General features: G+C 45.7%; 1 protein-coding gene across 2 annotated transcripts in view; it reads right to left on the bottom strand.

The window, feature by feature from the left end:
* Nucleotides 1-21,541, bottom strand: part of JAK1 (Janus kinase 1) — a 139,415-nt gene that overhangs the window by 25,139 nt on the left and 92,735 nt on the right. For both annotated transcript variants that reach the window (XM_005886692.3, XM_070367894.1), the window contains exons 5-11: nucleotides 17,423-17,576; nucleotides 13,946-14,109; nucleotides 11,761-12,103; nucleotides 9,843-10,028; nucleotides 5,611-5,768; nucleotides 3,624-3,747; nucleotides 1,239-1,425 (exon numbers count right to left, since the gene is read on the bottom strand). In XM_005886692.3, the coding sequence (XP_005886754.1) occupies nucleotides 1,239-1,425; nucleotides 3,624-3,747; nucleotides 5,611-5,768; nucleotides 9,843-10,028; nucleotides 11,761-12,103; nucleotides 13,946-14,109; nucleotides 17,423-17,576 (1,316 nt within the window). The remainder of the gene's footprint in view (nucleotides 1-1,238; nucleotides 1,426-3,623; nucleotides 3,748-5,610; nucleotides 5,769-9,842; nucleotides 10,029-11,760; nucleotides 12,104-13,945; nucleotides 14,110-17,422; nucleotides 17,577-21,541) is intronic.

Raw genomic sequence — 21,541 nt, 5'->3', positions numbered from 1 at the left:
GAAATAGCTCAACTGGGATTCTATCACCTCCACTAGCTTTGTTCGTAGTGATGCTTCCTAAGGCCCACTTGACTTCACATTCCAGGATGTCTGGCTCTAGGTGAGTGATCACACCATCATGATTAACTCGGTCGTGAAGATCTTTTTTGTACAGTTCTTCTGCATATTCTTGCCACCTCTTCTTAATATCTTCTGCTTCTGTTAGGTCCATACCATTTCTGTCCTTTATCGAGCCCATCTTTGCATGAAATGTTCCCTTAGTATCTCTAATTTTCTTGAACAGATCTCTAGTCTTTTCCATTCTATTGTTTTCCTCTATTTCTTTGCACTGATTGCTGAGAAAGGCTTTCTTATCTCTCCTCACTTCTTTGGAACTCTGCATTCAAATGGGTATATCTTTCCTTTTCTCCTTTGCTCTTTGTTTCTCTTCTTTTCACAGCTATTTGTAAGTCCTCCTCAGACAGCCATTTTGCTTTTTGGATTTCTTTTTCTTGGGGATGGTCTCGATCCCTGTCTCCTGTACAATGTCACGAACACTTTAGCCCTCTACTGCTTTTCTGCAGTGTCTACATCTGCTTTCTGCTTTGCCCTGCACATGCGTGCTGGGAATTCCCTTAGCTAACTGGCAGCACTGTTCACTATCCAACACTTGGCTCAAGATGCACCTCCTCTGTGTAGCCATCCACACCATGTGACTCAGGGATCTTGACCGTCCTCTCCTCTGCAACCCCAGGGCTTAATATGTGTGTGTGTACTATGCTGATGATCATATGCTGCAGTGGCCTCATTTATCTGTAACATTTTTTTGTATTAGGCTGGAATCCCTTGGGGCACAGGGACTGCGTCGTGTGCATTTCTCTGCCTCTAACATAATCCTTGGCCCACAGAAGATGTGCCAGGACCATTTCTCAGACTGACATATAAACCACTGACAGGGGAACTCTCAGGACATTTTATCAAAAGGAAGAAAAAAAATTCTTGCTTACTAATCCTAAACATGCCTCTTTCTGCAGCTTAACTGAGACACTGAGAAAAGGTGTATGTCTTTTCTACAGAAAATGCTGACGCCCGAGGAATAGGATGTGAACCAGGGACAGACGTGTAACAAAACCCAATGAAAAACACCCAGAAGTTGTGGCGCAAGAACCACTTTCCTCAACGCGCCCAGTGCCTTTCAGTTGGCCTGGGCTCGGAGCGTGGTGAGGGGTGCAGCCTGCCTCTGGCTCGGAGGCACTGACCTCGGGGCTTGGGCTGGCAGCAGCGCTTCAGCACGAAGCTGATGTTGTCCGTGCGCAGGATCTGCTTCTTTAGGTGGCTCATGAGGTCCCCAAGGCTCGGGAAGCTGCGGTCCGAGCCATGCAGGCTGTAGCGGCCCTTCTGCACCTCGATCTGAAAGTTCTTGAACTGTTTCTGGATACCCAGCACCTGCCATTTAGGAAAATGATCAGAAAGAATTTGTTTTAAAAGGGGTCAGGCAAACCTCTCCTGGGTATGTATGATGTTAACAATAGGAGAAGCCAGGTGGAGGGCAAACAGAAGCTCCATACTATCTCTGTAACGTTTCTGTAAATCTAAAGTTATTTAGAAATGAAAAGCTTATTACATGTAAATTAAATAATATCTAATAAAGGTAAATATTATCTAATAATATATAATATTATCTAATAATAATAATATTAGAAATAATATGTAATAAGGAGATCCAGGAGAAGGTGCTGACAAATGGGAGTTATTAATAACACCAAGGAAACAGTCTCACACAGCAATGATTTCCACAAGAGTATCACTTCACTTTGGCACTTAAAATGAACTCCATGAAAACACCGACCTCAGTACTGTGGCTACGGTTATATGGCAAGGTGCATGTAAAAAAGTAAGCACTTTATAGGGGCTTTCCTGGTGGCTCAGAGGTAAAGAATCCACCTTCAATGTGGGAGACCTGGGTTGGGAAGATCCTCTGGAGGAGGGCATGGCAATTGACTCAAGTATTCTTGCCTGGAGAATCCCCATGGACAAAAGGAGCATGGCTGGCTACAGTCTATGGGATCGCAGAGAGTCAGACACGACTAAGCATAGCACAGCAAGTACTCAACAGAGGTTAGCAAATATTATTACATATGAAATAAGTACTACAGCAAAATGTATCCAGGACTCCCTCAAACTGAGCTCTTCTAAGAACCTGTGGGGACGTGGGAGACAGTTGTCTGGTCTCGTTTCCGGGTTGCATGGTGCCCCAGAGAGGAAGTACAACAGAAGCTTTCCTTCATGAGAACTTTTGTACAAAGAACACTATTTGAGTGGTTCGAATGAGGGCCAGAAAGATCTGCTTATGGTGTAAACTAAGACAAGATCTTTAACATCTTGATGCCTCAGTTTCTTCATCTGTGCAACGGGATAATGCAACCTATCTTATAGGGCTATAGTAAGGCTTAAATGAGAATATACAGATAAAGTGCTCAGCACAATGTCAGCTGAGCTGAAGCAAACAGTAGAAGTGACCCCATCTCTGATTCCAGATTTCCCCAGGTAACCTGAAAATGGGACTGAATCACTGACATTCTCGGTACAGCCCAGGTCAATTCCACCTGCAAAGGTGGCTGGGCCGTCTCATGCTCCCATCCCTGGTAAAAACATAAAACTTCCTCCAGAGACTGACTGAATGCAGAAGAAAGGAATCCTGCCAAGGCAACAGGCCTGCCAGGTGTTGAGCCACTGCACCTGTGTCAGCCCCAAGGCCGCAGCATCCAGGAGCACCCCAGGCGAGCAGCAGCCCCTCGAGACTTCGCCCAGGACTCTGGCAGCACTGGGTTCCTTCCACCACTTCCTCCCCCACTCCTGACTGAGTCCAGCCCCAGGGATTGTCCTGTACTCTTCCTCCCATGTCTGAGGCCTGCAGTAACACATACGCTGACTCTCACCTTGCTGGCCCCTCCCCCACCTCAGTTCTCACAGCTCATGGTGAACCCAGTCAACACCAGTGTATTTATGTGGACTAATTCTGTAAAACTCTCTCTTTTAAAGTAGTCCATTCCTTGTATTTTTTAAAAAATTACATGAATCACAAAGCACTGTGGTTTAGTGAGGCCAAGTCAGGAATTCAGCTTCTACCTGAGCCAAAATATTAGGATTTCTCTCACATCATTCCCAGCTTCCAACCACACCTGAGTCATTAACAGAAATCTTGTTAAAATGCAGGACAGCAATTTGGTAAAATGCCTGCAGCTTCCATCTGGGGAAAACTGTGTTAGGTCAGGTTTCCAATAGGTCTTATTGGTGCTGGTTTGTACCAGTGAAGGCCACAGACAGACGGAGCTCGGGTCTGTGATAGAGCCGAGTATAAAATAAACCACTTTAAGCCCCTGGGTGCTTTGTGTGAGCTCGTTTTCTGGCCACATTCCACCTTCCAGAGCACAGAGAACCCTGCTGTGGGTCCCCTGAAGGAAGAAACAAAGGGTCTTGAGGACCAAAGGGTCGACTGCCTGCAAGTGGGCTCCGCTGGGAGAGCAGGCGGCCCGCGTCAGAACTGCGGGGGCTCCTCAGGGGCCCAGGCCTCTGACTCCCGCCCCTCACCACGCAAGCTCCTGGGTGGGCTGCACGCGGCCCGAGCTAGCCCCCAAGCTGACCTCAGACTTTTCGAAGCAGGTGACGGTCATGAGGATGTTGTCAAAGTCGGTGCAGCTCCACCGCAGCACGTACATCCCCTCCTCGCTCCCCTCCTGCCGCAGCTTATTGATGGCATACTCCGTGCTAGGAGAGAGAGGCAGAGAGGGAGCTCACACCAAACAGAAGCACGCCAAGCCCCACGGACACCCACACCCTCAGAGGCCTCAAGCCTGCTGTCCCCTCGTATTACCTGGCCTGGGTCCTATCCTCTCCTGTGTAAGATGTGAGGCAGGCTGAGGTGCTGAGAAGCCTCAAAACAGACCAGGTCTCCAAGGTCAAGAAGGGGGCTCAGCCCACTGCCCCAGGCCCTGAGCCCACCCATCCCCGACTTCCCCACACACACCGTCTCCACTCTGGCCAGAAGAGCTCCCCCAAGGCTGGGACGTGGAGCTGCCTCGATGCTGTGGTAGGGGTCCCTCCACCACCATCCCAGGCTGCACAACTGGAACGTGAGCCTCAGGATAGCAGGAATTTGGGGCTGTCCTGTTCATTGCTGTATCCACAATAACCAGAGCATGCCTGGCTCATAGCAGCTTATCATATCACTTATCAATAGATAAATGAATAACTGAGAAATAAACACTGAATAAAGAAATCAACGAGAACTGAAAGGCTGTGAGTAGAAAACATGCCTGTCCGACACTCCTGTGTCCCCAGGACGGAAGAGTCTCGCACACAGGATGCAGTGAACAAACAGCTGCTCAATAAATCCACACGTGAGGTTACTACATGCAGTGAGTTCTGCTCAATGAGGCTGGTAAGGGGGCTGTGTGGTCAATCTGTGTTAGAAGGGCACCAAGGGCTCCAAGTCATCGGGTGATAAGCGCAGGCAGACAGAATCAAAGTACATAAACTGAACGTGGCAGGAGGCAATAAATGTCACTGAAAACAAATAAAGCAGACTGAAGGAGTCAGGGAGGGTCGGGTACAGAGGGGAAAGAGGTGTCATTATTTTATATAAGGTGGTCAGGGAAGACTTCACCAATAAGGTGACATGTGAGTGACCCTAAAGGAAGTGGTGGGTGTATGGACTCGGGAGGGAGGGCTTTCCAATCTAAGGGGAGAAGCAGGTGCCACAGCCCTGACGCTTAACTATAGTTAGATATCTGAGGGCCATGCTTTATTATAAAGCTCAGCCCTTGCTCTGCAATTCTGTGTGTGTGAGAGCCTCTCCATGCTGGGACCATACCACTGACAAACTGCCGGTCCACAAGGCACCCAGGATCGGGAAGAAGGTGGGGACCGCTTCGTGCAAAAGGTGGCTGAAGAGGTGCTTCCACAGATACACTGTGGTCTGGAAGAGACTCAGAAGAAACCTAGTAGCTGTGTTCCTTTTCCTGAAGGACGGTCATGGATAAGAGGAAGTTGAATTCCTACCATTCCAAACTGCAGAACTCAGATGAGTAGACAGAACCTACAAGGAGGCAGACCTCAACTCCCCATCAGAAGGGTGAGCAAGTCTGCAGAGCTCCAAGCTTCTCGCTGCCTTGTGAAGCACTAGGGGCGCCATCACCAGAGGTGTCTGAGATACAGGTGGGACGAGACACCCAGCAAAGCCCTTCCAGCACTGAGGCTTGGTCACCCTCACTGTGCATCTGGCACCGGAGGACAAGCCCACTCGGGATTCTGTTTCTCACTACACCATCTGCTGAGGAGATCTATGCGCTATCTTTCTCGCATCACCCAGAGCGTTTAGCACAGCAAGGAGTTAGGATGTATAGCGCTTCTGGGTCAGCTATGGAGAGATGAGGGGTTCAACTGTGAGGACACCCACATAACGGAGAAGAGGTGACGGGAAGGCCTGGCCAGGATGGCAGGGACAGTCAAGGGCACCAAGGAAGTGCTCAGCCTAATGCTTGATGACACCCATGCCTGAGAAGGCCACCCTCCCCTTCATCTCTTTGTTCTTTTCACACCAAAGATAACTGGAAAAGTTATCGAACCAACCAGATTGGACCATGACAGCCATTCTGTATGTTGTGGACGATCAATGGGGGAGCCACGTCAGTGCAGAGGTAGTGATGGGCGTCTGCCGTGAGCCGGAAGTAGCCATCGACCAGGGACACGAAGGACAAGGCCTCCTCGTGGGAAGAGAGCTTCAGTTCCTGCAAGAGAGCAGAAATGCCCATGGTTACATCACACGCCTGCCATCTCAAGCAGCAGCTGACTCTCTGGGCAGGTACACAGTGAGAAGATATTCATGTTCAACATAATGGAGGATGCATGACCCCGCAGGGAAGCTCCTTCTGTTGACAGTAACTGCACCCTTGCATTTATAAACAATTCTGACTGTTCACCACACTCTTTTATCTATTACCTCAAACCTTTTTTTGGATGAAGAATAGTGTAAATAGGGGGAGCAGGGGACAGGCAGCTGTGTGGGAGACATGAGACCATGGAGAAGCTGCCCCTGGGACCAGATGGAAGAGGAAGGCTGATTCAAGGTGGCAACAACATAAAAGAGTGGAGGTGGGAAGAACAGAGAGTGTGCAGGTGGTACCCTGGTCCTGGCACTACACATTATTCCTGCTTATAGAAAAAGAAAGAGGCACAGGTGCTTTATCCCATCCAGAGCTGGCTCAGAGGGTGAAACTCTGGATTTTAATTCAGGAACGGTCCCAGACACAATGATGAGGTTGTGAGATTAGGGAACTCTGAGGGTCTGGAGGAGGCCCAGTATTACTCACAGCGGGAGAGGCAAAGGCAAGAGAGAAGAGGAGGAGGGAGGGAGTTTTCATGGAAGGAAGAAAAATGCTCCGAGGGAAAGACAGGTGAGGTTTTTGTCTTAATCCTATAACCCTGAACAGAGATGAGCATTTATTTGAGTTGGAACTGTGAGGTCAACCAGGAACATCTGATGAAGGAAGGTATATAAAGCCGTGATTTAGAGCTTTGGCTCACAAAAATACTAACATTAACACACACTGGAGCCTTAAGAGAAGGGCAAAACGACACTGGAGTATAACACTCTTTCCATAACAATGGAGAAAGAAAAGGCTGGTGGCAGAGAAAAGCAGAGACGAGACCGATGAAGGGGTGCGGGCAGAGGGATATAAGCAACCAGCAGAATGGAGGTAAAGGGCTTATAATGAGAGTTAGCTATGATGCCAAAGGAAAGCTGCTTTGGGGCTGTGAGCCAAGGAGGCCAAGAGAGGGCAGGACTACCATAGGGATCGTGATCAGGAAGGAGGCTCTGTGCTAAGTGGGTTTCCTTTAAGGTATGACCCAGCATCTCCCTGCAGAGCCCCAAAGAGCAAAGGCAAGACAGTCTGGCTTGGGTAGCCCTTCACCCAACTACATACAAATGAAACCATGTAAGTGTTTAAGTTCTCTGAAAGCAGAAGTCTGAATAGAAAGGGGAGATGTCAAGAAGATGCAGACAGAAGAGATAAATCAAGATATGATCTGATAACATGGTCGCATCATGCTTTCCTGAAAGCGGCAACCAAAATACAGCTTGGAAATCCCATGGCTGGGAAGGGATGGGGGATGAGATAAATGAGAAAAAGCATTACACAGGGTTAACCCACCAGCTTCAGGAGCCAGTTTATCTGGGTTCAAACCTTAGTGTTTCTATGTATATTTAAGCATATGTAATCATCATTTTTTGTCAAAAATTATCAAATATCAGCAATTTCAAATGATTTAATGTCACAGTTGTATGACCTTGGCTGTTATTTAGCTTTTTTGTGCCTCAGATTCCTCCTTCGTAAAATGGGAATAATAAAATACCCACTTCATACAGTCAATAAGAAAATGAAAAGAGTTCGTATTTGCAAAGTCTTTACAACAGGAAGTACCTGGCGCATAGCAGGCCTCGTATTTGTAAAAGAAAAAGTAACGAGGAGATCAAGTAAGGGTTTTTTCTCGCCTCCCCCAGCCCCACAAGCACTGCAGCTTGGCACAGAGCCGCCAGCCTGGGTGGGCCCGGGTGGCCAGGGTGAGCCCGGGTGGCCAGGGTGAGCCCTGGCCTAGACGACAGGCGCGCCATCTGGGTGCTGCCCTTGACTGTCAGCTAGGACAGGACAGGGAAGGCTCTCAAAGCCTGCACCCACTGGCTGCCGTTCCTTCTTCTCGGCCATGTCTCCAGGGTTTGCCCATGTTGGAACAGCCAGACCACAGATGTGCCAAGCTCTCCCTCACTACGGAGTCCGCGAGGGAGAGGACACCTTGGAGCCCAAATCAGTACAGGCTGGAGCTGACCCTGTGCAAGTTTCTACAGCTCTCCTGAAGTCTCAGACTGCCCACTGGAAGTGCAGCTGAAATCCTGACAATATGACTTTATGTCTATAACATGCTGAATGCTGCTGATGCTACTGCTAAGTCACTTCAGTCATGTCTGACTCTGTGCAACCCTACGGACAGCAGCCCACCAGGCCCCTCTGTCCACAGGATTCTCCAGGCAATAATACTGGAGTGGGTTGCCATTTTCTTCTCCAAATATGCTGAATAAATAGCATTTATTTCTGTTTTCTCCCTCTTGCCATTTTCCATGTTTCCACTAACATCTATCTGGGCTCTTCTATGTCTTCCATCACATTTTTACTACAGTTTTCTTAGGCAATCAATGTATCTTTATTTTGAAAAAAGGGAGGATAGGGAGAATTAAAAGTTAAAATCACTCATAATACCATCATAAACAAATAGTTGTTAATATTTGATTATTTTCCTAACAGCATGTGCATGCTTTAAACTTTTTAAAACAAAATTGGTTCCATTAAGTTTCATATTCTGCTTTTTTCCATTTATGAAGCATTCTTCCAGATTTTTAAAAATTCAGCAACTTGTTTACCTAATATTCTACTTCTCAGATGAGTTGTATTTTATTTTCTCGTTTTCCTATAATCATATGTGCAGGTTAGTTTCAGCATTTTTGACACAGTAACTGCTGCTGGGATAAACATTCTCACTCATCGCCCACTGCCTGCATCTCACTGTTTCTGAAAGACAGATCCTCATTTCCTGAATGGAGGGATATGTAGATATTTTCAAGCCTTTTAATACATGTTATCTTGGACAGCGAGGAGATCAAACTAGTCAATCCTAAAGGAAATCAACCCTGGATATTCACTGGAAGGACTGATGCTGAAGCTCCAAAACTTTGGCTACCTGATGAGAAGAGCTGACTCACTGGAAAAGACCCTGATGCTGGGAGAAGACTGAGGGCAGGAGGAGAAGGCTGATGAGATGGCTGGATGGCACCGACTCAATGGACATGAGTCTGAGCAAACCCTGGGAGACAGTGAAGAACAGAGAAGCATGACATGCTGCAGTCCACCAGGTTGCGAAGAGCTGGAGGCGACTAAGCGACTAAACATAACAAATCAAACTGCTTTCCCAAAAGGTATACCCAAAAGACTAATTACTCTAGATAGAAAAGGATGACCACTTGTCCTAAACTGCATCACCAGATTCTTTCCCAGCACTGAGTGTTAGGATTTTGACACAGTAAAATCTGCCAATTTCAGGCAAAACACGGTACTTCCCTAGGTGACCACCTCTACTGCACGGAGCACTGTGTCTCACCATCCTGTCCTTTCCACGAGCAGTCGGCCGTGACTTCCCTGACACAAACATGTTTGTTTTGGCTGGGCTCCCACTTCCCCTGCCAAACTGGCCTGCCTGTCTAGATCATGTCCTCAAGTGATACCAGAAAAGAGGAAGTGAAGTTGAATACTCCTTCCTCTGTCCGAGAGTCACTTGGGTGTGCCTGACACCATGACGAGGACTGTCACTGTGGCCACAGCCACCGGCCCAACAGTCCACTCAAGTGCAAAGCGGGGCTTCCCACCGACCTCATCCCAGGTGACCCACCCAACTCAGCAGGGGGGCCGTGCAGGAGCCCTTGGGAGAAAATGCTAACCCTCACTCACCAAATTTTTTTTCAAATCCACTAATTTTTGTGAACTGAATATTGATACTGAAATATCTTTGGGAGGATAACAAATCCTGTTTTCATTTGAAGAACAAAGAAAGGCACTAGAACGCACTCAGGTAACTTAAACACAGACACTGATAATGTCAATGTCAGCAACAGGGACTTTCTGGCTTAAATAAGATGATCACAAGATTTTCTCTTGGGGACAGGAACCTTGAAGAGCACGTGCTGCATAACTGTCCTCAGCAAAGTCCCCTCCCAGCACCAAACCCCGGCCGAATCACTTCTGGAGGAAACTTACCATTTTTTTGTTGTCCTGCTTATTAATGCTGACCACAGACTCCTTGATTACAATGTGAGTGATCTCAGGGAAGTAAGAAAAATTGTTCCACTCTTCTCGGATTTTGTTTTTTTCCTCATCCTTCTTGTGTTTATTTTCCAGTTTTTTCCGTTTCAGTTTGTTTTTTTCCTTTTCAACAGGAACAATCTGATAAAATGCATAAGCGACAGGGTGAAGCCAGCTTTCTCATTTTCTCCTGGCATTTCTCATTTTCTCCTGGCAAAAGAACATAGGGCCTTGCAGCCAAGCAAGAGAAAGCCAGAGTGCCTGGACTGATGGAGGAACTGGGAGAGCCAGCACCCATGGGCTTATTCAGGTCCCACCAGGGATTCTTAGGACCCTACCCCTGGAAAAGACCTTAAAGGACACACTGACTAAACTCTTAACATAATCTGTAATGTACAAGCAAATTCAGGAGCGGAAATAACTGCCCGCTAGACGTACATCTACAATCAGGTCCCCCCAGCTGAGCATGGGCTTTCTCCTTTTAGAATCTACCACTGACTATCTTGACTAGACAGCCATAATCAAGTTGGAATATTCAAGGGCAGGTATGAATCCCATGCTTGGATAACTTGGGGAGTCATACGTGTCTGTACAAGCTTACATATTTTGTGTAGCAGAGTCTTGGAGACTAGAGATCTGGATAAGATCCTGACTCTGCCAGTTATTTAACTAGTTAGGTCATCTTTTTGAGCCTGCATTTACCCATCCATAAAACAGAGATCTTATGTATTCACAGGGTTCTTAGAGCAGAAGGTAGGTTCTTAATAATAGTACCCATACTACACAGAAAGTGCTTGTTAAGTGTTTGGCATTATTTTAGCATGAGAATAAAACAGGAGTAGAAAGTAAATTTCACCTTTACATCAATAGTAGAAGAAGAAGAAGTGAAGCCGCTCAGTCGTGTCCGACTCTTTGTGACCCCATGGACTGTAGCCTATAAGGCTCCTCTGTCCATGGAATTTTCCAGGCAAGAGTAGTGGAGTGGGTTGCCATTTCCTTCTCCAGGGGATCTTTCCGACCCAAGGATCGAACCTGGGTCTCCCACATTGCAGGCAGACGCTTTACTGTCTGAGCCACCAGGGAAGCCCAAATAATGATGATAGCAGCTATAATTATTTATTGAGCATTTATTATACACCATTTATTATTACATAAGTCTATGCTAAATGACAGTTTTCTCAACAACACTATAAGGTAGTACAGTAAGTGTTACCTTTTTATAGATGAATAACGAATATGTGACTATATATGAAGTAACCCTCCCAAGGCCATGTAAATATAAACAGTGGAGCTAGGATGTGAACCAGGTCTATTTAGCTTTAAAACCCATGCTTTTAAAACCAATCTGGTCTATTGCCTCATTCAATAAACACTTCAAAAAGAAGTTCCAAATTGCAAGAAAAATTACCCTATTTCATGGAGCCAAGGACCTAAAATCAATTCTTGGCACAATCACTTATTAGTTAATTACGACCTTGGGCAAATTTCTTAGCTTGTCTGTACCTCTTTCTGTTCATCTATAAAGTAGGGGAAATGGTAGTATCTCTCATAAATTTAAAGAATAAGTGAGTTAATCCATGAAAATTACTTAGAAAAGTACTTGGTACATGGTAAACACTTGGTAAATGTCTGCTATTACTATATTATTACATATTGTAATATGCTACATTTCTCTATTTCCCTACAGAACTCAATATTTATTTAGATCTACTGCTACATGGACACAATAAAAGATGAATGATACACTCTCTCTAGCCCATGAAACAAACTCAGCTGACAGGCGTGATGAACATGCAAAGAAATAATACCAACAGAATACACAGAACACACCACGTGACACAGGATGTTCTAACCAGCCCCTGTCGGCACTTACATGTGGTTTCTGTCTCCACTGGATTCCAAGATTTCCAGTCACCATCACTTCATAGCAGAGAACATTTCCACTATCATTTGGATGGAACCGATTCATCTCATTTTCTGATGAAATCAGTAGCATGGAAGTCTCAAATATTTCAGCACCATAATGTTTTGTCAAAGTTTCCAAGGTAGCCAGGTATTTCACCTTCAGGTCGTGCGTGGACACGCTGCTGTCACAAATGGTCTTGTTGTTAAACTCCTTTAGAAAATCCTTGAAAACATTATTTATCCGCATCCTGGTGAGAAGGTTCCTCTGTCTGATGGACTTATTCAATGTTTCTGGAATATATCGCTTGTAGCTAAAAGAAAGTTTGAAAGAAAAAAAATCTCTTTTTTATGTATAGGTTAGCAGAATAGCTCAGAAACAAACGTAAGCCTGTAACCCTTCCTTCTCTGTGTTGCCAAATGAGAAAGGTTCTACTCCCAGAGGTCTTGGAGTAAAACTCAGGATGACAATCATAGGGAGATGGAGGTGAAGAGGGACTGAAAGAAGAGAGACAAGTACCTGTTCCATAGATTTTACTGAAATGGAAATTCCTACAGGAATCATCAGATTTTCTGGGTCACAAAAGCAGGCAGCAAAATGGCAGCTTTGTGTTTTTGTTTGCTAACGTCACTGTTCCTTCCCACGTACACTGCGTTCACATGAACACACTGTTGCTAAGGTTCAGCCAGAACCTCAGCGGTTAGAAAGCCACCTGGAAGGTGTCAAGAGTGATGGCAGATGCTTCACACGTTCTACTTGCACATCTATTTGACAGTTTTTCTATAAAGATCACAGGTTGCCTTTATAAGAAATAGGAAAAACACATAAAAGCTAATCAAATACAAAAGACCTAGTGTTTGCTGTGTGCAAATGTCCCAGATACATTAAATGGATCAACAGATAAAGTGAAAGATTAGTTAACCATCCAGGTGCTAATGAGAGAGTATCTATGACTAAGAATCACAGCAAATGGATACACTGTGAGAACAAGACCCAGCTTTAAGAGGGGTACGAACACCCGAGAAAAAAGAGAGCAAGTCTGCTGGCGGTAAAACAAGTGGGGAGACTCAGCCTGAGAAAGCACCCAGCACAGGGGAATCCCTGCCGCACTGATAGTTTCACAACAGCGGAAAACTGTGGAGCTTGAAATTTGTCCCCAACAAATACTGTAACTTCTTTTTTAGATTAATGTAACGGAGGGGAAGGTCAGAGGAGAGCTATTTTTAACTTTAGCCTCATGCAAAAATACAGAGATCCCCAGAGCAAGCGCCACAGAAACAGGAGAAAACAGCGCAGCATGTGTCTCACCAGTCCCTGCATTTCTGAGGAGCACCTTGTGATCTGCTCCAGACTCTGGGCAAGGGCAGGGAGACACAAGATGTAGCCTTACGAGAAGGCGCATGCCACCTATCACAAATAACACTGCTAGAAATAATCCCCTCTTAAAGTGACTGTCTTGGGACAGACATAATAGTGCATTGATTTAAAAAGTATATTTCCAGACTTCCCTGGTGGTCCAATGGTTAAGACTGTGTTTACACTGCAGAGAGCATCAGTTTGACCCTGGCTGGAGAACTAAGATTTCCCCCATGATGGGTGGGTGGCCAAAAAAATAAAATAAAAATTATATTAGTATTTCATAGATAGGTGGAAGTTATACAGATTGAATATTCCTTCAGAAGGACTTGCTTGCAAATGATAATTTTTAAGTAAATATAATTTTCTTAAGGTAACAGTTGATCGTGCTTCACATTGGAATTAACAGCTCTCCAGTGAACCAGTACAGGCTGGAAATGATAGCAGCTGCATTAGAGCTACATCAAGAAGGATTTTAGGACAGATCCAGCACAAAAGGAAAAAGTGCAGGGACAGATGCCAATGCCCAGCATGGGCAGAGAGCAAGGGGAGGGCATGTGGGCCACTCATTTGACTGGCGACCCAGCCCAGAACTTTCACCCTAGTACACATTTCTGAGGTCGTCAGCCAACATTCCAATTCAGGACACAATGATAATTGTACTACCTTTTATTATAAATATTCTTAAAAAAAGCTGGCTCTGCAGAAGGCAGTAGTCAGCCAACCACTGAGGTGTATGAGAATGTATAAAAATAACACCATCCCCACAATCAGTTTTTCAGCCAGCAGGAAGGTTTACCTGATGTCCTTGGGGAGTTCTGGCAATTGCATCTTCTTCATCATGGCGTAGTGGGAGATGGCCAGCACGGCCATCCCAAGACACTCGTTCTCAATGTCGTGCCCATCCTGCTCCGTCTTGGGGTCTCGAATGGGAGCCAGGCATTTGACCAAATCATACTGTCCCTTTGGAACAGAGATGAGAAGAAATGAATCACCACTTAAGTTTTAAGCATCCGCCCACATTTCTGATCTTAGGAGGAAGGTTCCCCACACAGGGAAGTGCCACCCAAAATGCAGTACAGCAATGAGACTAATGAGATTTAGTTTCCCTGGCACCTCTTTCTCAACAGTTGGGTATGAAAGGGCTTGGGAAATGTTTTCCCCAGGTTAATTCATTCCTTTAAAAGTCATGAAGCCCCTCCACAGGGCTTCCCATGGAAGTGATGGTAAAAAGTAGCATGTACTAGGCTTGGACTGCACCAGGGCATGGGAGGTGACAGCTGGCTGGGGTTTGATCATTTGTTAGCTCCACAATGAACTGAGCACCCACCTCCCTCCTGATGTAGATTTACAGAAAGGAGAAGGAATCCAGATTCTACACTGGGTTATGACCACATGTGAGTTTTTTCAACATCTGCTGTTAAAGTTTCTAATAGTGAAACGCATCCTCAAAATACAACCCCTCACTCATGGAGGTATGCCACACATTCCAAGAGTCCATGAGGGCTTCAGAAAACAAAAATGAAAACTAAAAAGCAGCGGCCAATATGTACCTGTCTTGTACAGAGTAATGACAATAACATCACTGCTCAGTCCCCTTTATTAAGCCCTGCCCTGAGTGCTAGGCACTGTGCGAGGTTCCTCATTCACTATTTCATTTAATCTTTACAACAGCCCTATGAGGGGGATGCTACCACCATCAACTCTGCCTAACAGATGAGGAATCTAAGGCACCAAAAGGTTAAATAACATCACTCACTCAGTTGGTAATTATTGACTAACAAGAACTAATTATGGGCCAGATATTCAAGGTGCTAGCAGCAGACCAAACCACATCCCTGATCTCATGGAGACTCCAGAAAAGAAAGAAGAACAAATGGAAATACATAACCTCAAGTAGTTACCAAAACCAAAGACAAGTATAAAGACATAGCCCTGTGGGCACCGAGGACCTCATGAGTGTGTGCGTGTGGTGAGGGGTGGAGAGCAATGGGTATCAGACCAGATGTGACTACAGGGCTGCGGCTCTGCAACACGGAGCCACAGTCACACTCGGTCTCTTCTCACCGACTGCAAGTGGACCAAGCTCTCAGGAAGGGACTGTTAGCTTTTCTCCAGCTTGGAAAGAGGCAGACATGAAGTCTGGGGTGGTGGTCCTACATCAGGAAGACACTCGCTTTCCCTGAAGCAACTTTAATGGGTTTTGGATGAAGGGTTCTCACCGCTGCCGTTCTCCTTTTTTCAAGGCAGGACTGCTGGTTTCTGTCAGTGAGAATAGGACACTGACTGCTTCTATAAATTACTTAGGACCAACAACAATCATCTCTGCCAGCAGTGTGTGTGAAAGAGAACAAAATTCGAAACTGTTTCATCTGGCTGTGATTTTCTGTAAACATCACTGTACAACTACCTCAAGTAATTCATTCCCGAAGCTCTGAAATGTCAGATTCTAATGTCATACTCACTCCTGAAGTATGGGGCACTCTTTCTTTACACTTTTTCTTCCAAAAAAGTAAAAGAATCAATCTCGGACATGAATATGTGTAAAACTGGGAGGCTGGATTCAAAAAGGCCAATGTGAAAATCGCCGGTTCACTTTACTTTTTCCACACAGTATCTGCCCAGGGCTGTGCCGTTTCACTTCTCTGCAGTCTCTGAGGCCACTCCTCAGATATGTTATGGAAAGTGCAATCAATAACTAAAGCTGTATAGCAGATGACGACTGTGACACAAAACCCAAATGTGAAACACTACATCCTAAGGAAATAATAAGGAGAACACATATTCAGAAATATATTTGAGGCTGTTTTGTAACAGTGATAGTGTAACAGGGGGACAAAAAACCAAAAACGTTTAGAAACAATGATTAGTTAAATGAAGGCTGGCTTTTCCTCTGGATTCCAGTATCATACTCAACTTCCTACCAGGAATCTCCACTTGCATATCTCACAGGTATCTCTGAAAGAGAGCTCCTTGTTTCCATCCCCCCTTTTCCAACCTGCTGCATCCACTCTTTCCTATGCAGGGAATCACTCCATTATCTGTCAGACACTGCCCAAAATACAAATCTCAAAATCATCTTCGATGCTTCCACCCTCAACCTTTCACATCCAACTTCACAGCAAGTCACATCAAGTCCACCTCCAAAATTAATCGCAGATCCATCCATTTCCCTCCAACTCTACTGCCACAACGATGATGCTACTTGGCACCCAAGGAGCAGGGAGGCCAGGGGTGCACGTAAATATTCCACAGTGCCCAGCGCCTTACAGCAGAGAATCATCCAGCCCCAAGTGTCAACAGTGCTGCCTTTGAAAAACTTTGCTCCTCTCCAAAGAAATACTTTCCCTACTGCTCCCTGAGAAATGCAGACACTTTTTTATTCTTCAAAGTTCAGTACAAATGCCACCTCTTTGGAGAGACCTCTGATTATACTATTTAAATTAGCTCTCCCCATTCAAACCTCCCTCCCCACATTCCTTACAACAAAAGCTTTTTCGTTCATAGAACTTTTCACAATTCCTTGTGTATTATCTATGTATCATTTTATCTGCTTGTTTTGTTTGTCCAATTCAATTAAATATCTGGGGCTTGCAGAGACCATGTCTGTCTTGCTCACCACAGTATCTGCAGCAGCTTAGCAAGAAGTACACAGACACTCCGAATAAGATATTTTCAGATACTACGAGTGCATGGTACGTATCTGCAGCCTACCAGGCTCCTCCGTCCATGGGATTTTCCAGGCAAGAGTACTGGAGTGGGGTGCCATTGCTTTCTCCAATGATAAAATCAGGAAGCACACAAATAAAAATGCTAGTTATCTCAAGTTAATATAATTCGGGTGACTTGAACTTCACTTTCTGGCTTTTCTCTAGTGTCTAACCATTCCACTCACCACCGCTATGACTCAGAGCAGCCACCTCCTTGCCCTCTGTGACTGCTGAGAAGCACCTTCATGACCAACCCTGCTCAATGATACCATCCCTCAGAGCTCCCCTCTGCTCTCGGTGCAGAGGCACCACAGAGAGGAATTGAATGGGGTTGGGGGAACAAGGGATGGGGAAAGGCCCACAAGTGGATAACCAGCCCCCACTGGATGCTGAACTGCCTTCCCTTCCCCTCACCGGGAGCAAGTCCAGGCTGGCGAGAACGACCCACGGAACAGGTCATAAAGCATCTAAGCGGCCACCACGGTCGGCTGCACCAGGGAATCTGACCCCTGCCATGTCTTACCCACTCCACGAACTCCAGGCTTCCCTGGGCCCAAACGTCTTACCTGAGCAAACAGATACTCCAGCGAGCTGGCGTCAAGGAGAGGTGTTGCATCTGGAACTTTTTTTTTCTCGTAGCCATTTTTCTGCTTCTTTGGAGAATGTCGCCATACTGATTGTTCATTGTCGTTGGTCCCATGCCAGTTGGTGAAATAGAACCTGAAAGGCAGGAAGATGACGGTTAATCATGGGAAAGAGGACCCTGGCATGCATGGGAGGGGAGTCCTGGTTCTACCCAGGGTGATCAGTGCCGCAGGCTAAACTTCCCTGAGAAGTAAGCAAACAGACAGACCTTTCATCTGGGTAAGCACTTCACTGTTTATAAGGTCCTTTTCTTTCATTCTTACTGCACTCTGTGAAGAGCGTCCTGCTGGAACCTCGCCTATGACTCAAGGAGATAAGGTGACTTCCTTAAGATCACGGAGATAGCACCTCTGACTTTCCACTATGTCTTCCTAAACAGGAAAACACTGCTGACTAGAACTAGAAGTTGGCCCAGCCACTTGCTCCACCTTTATGATGCCAGCCTACCTTGAACCCAAGACCTATTTCATTCAGTTTAATATTTCTGAAATCTAGCTTCATCACACAGTTAAGACATACAGTTAATATAGCAGTGTTTCCTATTTTTCAGATTGCTGTTACTGATACTTTATCTTACAATGAACAAAGTTTTAAAACAGAAGAAATACATGCACACTATTTCAAGCATCAGCTGCAGTACCCTGACCTAATGAACACTTTATATATGCTACTTAATGGTTACAGTAATTGTACAAGTTATGTTTCACCACTTCCATTTTATAGAGGAGGAAAACTGAGGTTCCAAGAGAGTAGGTGACCTAAGATCAAGAGCATGTTTTCTCCACTACTTCTTTTCTCTGCCACCTATAACAGAAACACCAGGGATTCTGGAAGGTATGAAGGTGAGTAAGCCAAACTGATCCAGGACAGCTTTAAGTTACAGACTCAGCAGGTCCCTGGGTCTCTCTCCCTTGACATGCCCATGTGCTGAGGATAAACCATGATAGCATGAGGAAGGAACAAATAAAATCTACTCCTCAAAAGGAGTTGCCATTGAACCCATGCACCTGTCAGAGAGCTATCCTGGCAGAATGTGGGGTATGCAGGACCTGGCCAGGCTCTGGAAGGCCAGCGGTTCTCAGGCACAGCCCCTGCCTGCTGTGAATCCCCTGTCTAGAGGCAATCAGGCAAATTCAACAGTAATGTCAAAGCAACAGACCAGAGGGCACATCTCACAGACAGGGCTACACGGTGACTTCCATGGACCTCACACAGCTTTCCTTTCCTCCATAACAAAAATATTACAGGTAAATATAAATATAACAACTGTGGTGGTATAAAGTTGAATATAATCCAGGTTGGATTTCTTTTTTTCTTAACTTAAATGAAATTAAAACACTTCTGTGGGGACCTAACAACACTGTGAACCCTAGGCACTGTGCCTCATAGCTAAGTTTTTCTTAAACATGAGAGTCTCGAGTAAGATTCAATGGAGGACCAAGGAGGGAGAAGCTGCCCCCACTGCTGGGGCAGTGGCAGGGAAGGGTAAAGGGTTGGGAAGGGCGTTGGGACTAGACTAAACAAACACCAGGCAGGCTATGGAGTCTAGACCAGGCACAGAAGGCAGAGGCAAGACCGTGAGCCAAACCAACGAGAGGCAGGATCTGCCTGGAAGATGGACTGAAACGAGAGAGGCCGAGAGACAACAGGTTCCCGCGGCAACCACCTGGGCAACGCCGTGAGCTTCGTGGGGCAGAGGCCTCAGCCGTCCTGCTCATCACTAAATCCACAGCGCCTGGCACAGAACAGGTGCTTAATACACGCTTGTTGGATGTATGAACAGCAAATGAATGACCTAATTCAAGAAGTAGTCATTAAAATGGGAAGGATGGGTAAGAAGTTACTTTAAAGGTAAAATCAACATTTTACAACTTTCCAGTGATTCTCTATAACCCGTCTTTTATGTAACTTACCGAAGTGACTAATAACTTGACTGTGGCCTTTGGCATCTCTCTCTCAGGCAGAAAAAAGCCATATATCTACAGAGTCCACATGCAGCATAACTGCAGCTACAAGACTGTCCCCATCTATACCCTCCCACGTGAAAGCAGAAGCCTGTAGCTCTCAGCTGCCCAAGAAGCTGGCATCCATGCTGCCCCCAGGCTGAGAAGCCTGCTCTTCAAGGGCAGAACAGAGCACAGGCCAGGAGGACTCCTCTAGGACTGGCTGCCCTGGGCAGACAGACAGTAGAGGTGAACCAGCCCCAGCGGCTAAGCAGGAAATCTGAAGCTGGGACAGAAAAAGAGGGACAAGGCCGTGGCGGACTCCTCGGACCACTGAGGGAAATCCAAAATGGAGCATTCTCATCATTCATACAACAAGCTAATGATCTACTATAAGTTCTGGGTGGTCCTGCCTGGGAGGAGACAGGTGAGAGGTCTAAATAGGATGATGAAGACAGTAACTTAGAGCTTCCAAGTGCTATTTATGTGCCAAGCTCTCCATACACAAAGGCTCAAAGCAGGCCTCTCACAAAGAGATACGATTCCCAGGTGGTGCAGTGGGAAAGAATCCACCTGCCAGTGCAGGACATGCGGGTGTAATCCCTGGGTTGGGAAGATCCCCTGGAAAAGGAAATGGCAACCCACTCTAGTATTCTTGCCTGCAAACTCCCATGGACCGAGGATCCTAGCAGGCTATAGTCCACGGGGTCGCAAAGAGTTAGACACAAGTGAACAACTAACATTTCCACTTCTGGGCTCCCCAGGTGGCGCCAGTGGTAAAGAACCTGCCTGCCAATGCAGGAGACATTAAGAGATGAGGGTTCGATTCCTGTGTCGGGAAGATCCCTGGAGGAGGATATGGCAACCAACTCCAGTATTCTCATGTGGAGCCTCGTGGGCCCCAGTCCATGGGGTAGCAAAGAGTCGGACATGACTCTTTGAAGAGACTTAGCATGCAGCACGCATGGAAGATTACTTGGGATAATGAGGTAAAGGGATGTCAAGGGTAGAGGAAGCTGTCTGAAACAGCAGAATTGATGACAGATTTTCCCTGAACCAGTAGGAACTATGGATTTCCCACATCCCCGCTGAGTTTCTATGATAAAGAGCCACGCACCCAGCATACCACCTTGGGACTGAACGAGGACATTTTCCAAGGTTGCCGTCTTTGAGTGCTGTGAGACCAGCCTTGCCTTGGAATCCTTTTGGTAAGATGTTCAACAAGATAAGGCAACGTACAACGTCTTCACTACAGAAAGGCTGAAGGGAGCCTAAAACAAGGCTGGCTCTCTGGAAATTGCCTATAGTTAGAGACTGATAGCTCTCTATTTAACAAGACACTACAATGAAAAAAACCTTTAGATTAGTGACTGCCAAAATCAACATCTTCCATAAGTAACAAGGATATATTATGTGGCACAGGGCAATATAGCCATTATTTTGTAATAACTTTAAATAAAATTAAATAAAAAATACTGAATCACAGGGCTTCCCCAGTGGTCCAATGGTTAAGACTCCACCTTGCAATGCAAGGGACACCAGTTCAATCCCTGATCTGGAAGATTCTACATGCCATGGAGCAACTAAGCCTGTGAGCCACAAGTATTGGGCCTTTGCTCTAAGAGCCCAGGAGCCTCAACTACTGAGGGCTCAGGCCGCAACTACTGAAGCCCGAGTGACTAGAGCCAGCACTGCACAATGAGAGCAGCCACTGCAGCGTGAAGCCCGCACACCACAACAAAGAGTAGACCCCCACTCACCGCTAGAGAAAGCCTGCATGCAGCAACACAGACCCACCACAACCAGAAAGTAAAATAAGTAAATCTTTTAAAAAATAGATCGAATCATTACGCTATGCATATGAAACAAATTACAAATTCACTGTACTTCAAGAAAAACATATAATAAGTGTAACAACGGAAATGTTTCAAGGAAAAAAAAAAATCAACACCTACTTAATCACTATTAAGACTAAACCAGTAAGTACCCTCAAGATAGAAATTGTACACTCCTTTCATAATTAATTATTAAACCTGGGCCACCAATTCCTGATATTACAACATGCTAATGGAAAAAAATTAAGGATGACCTAAATAA

This window comes from Bos mutus, chromosome 3 (assembly GCF_027580195.1).
Source record: "Bos mutus isolate GX-2022 chromosome 3, NWIPB_WYAK_1.1, whole genome shotgun sequence".
In the NCBI taxonomy this organism is placed as follows: Eukaryota; Metazoa; Chordata; class Mammalia; order Artiodactyla; family Bovidae; genus Bos; species Bos mutus.
Note: the sequence above shows the minus strand (reverse complement) of the source record. Positions and strands in the feature narration are given on the sequence as shown.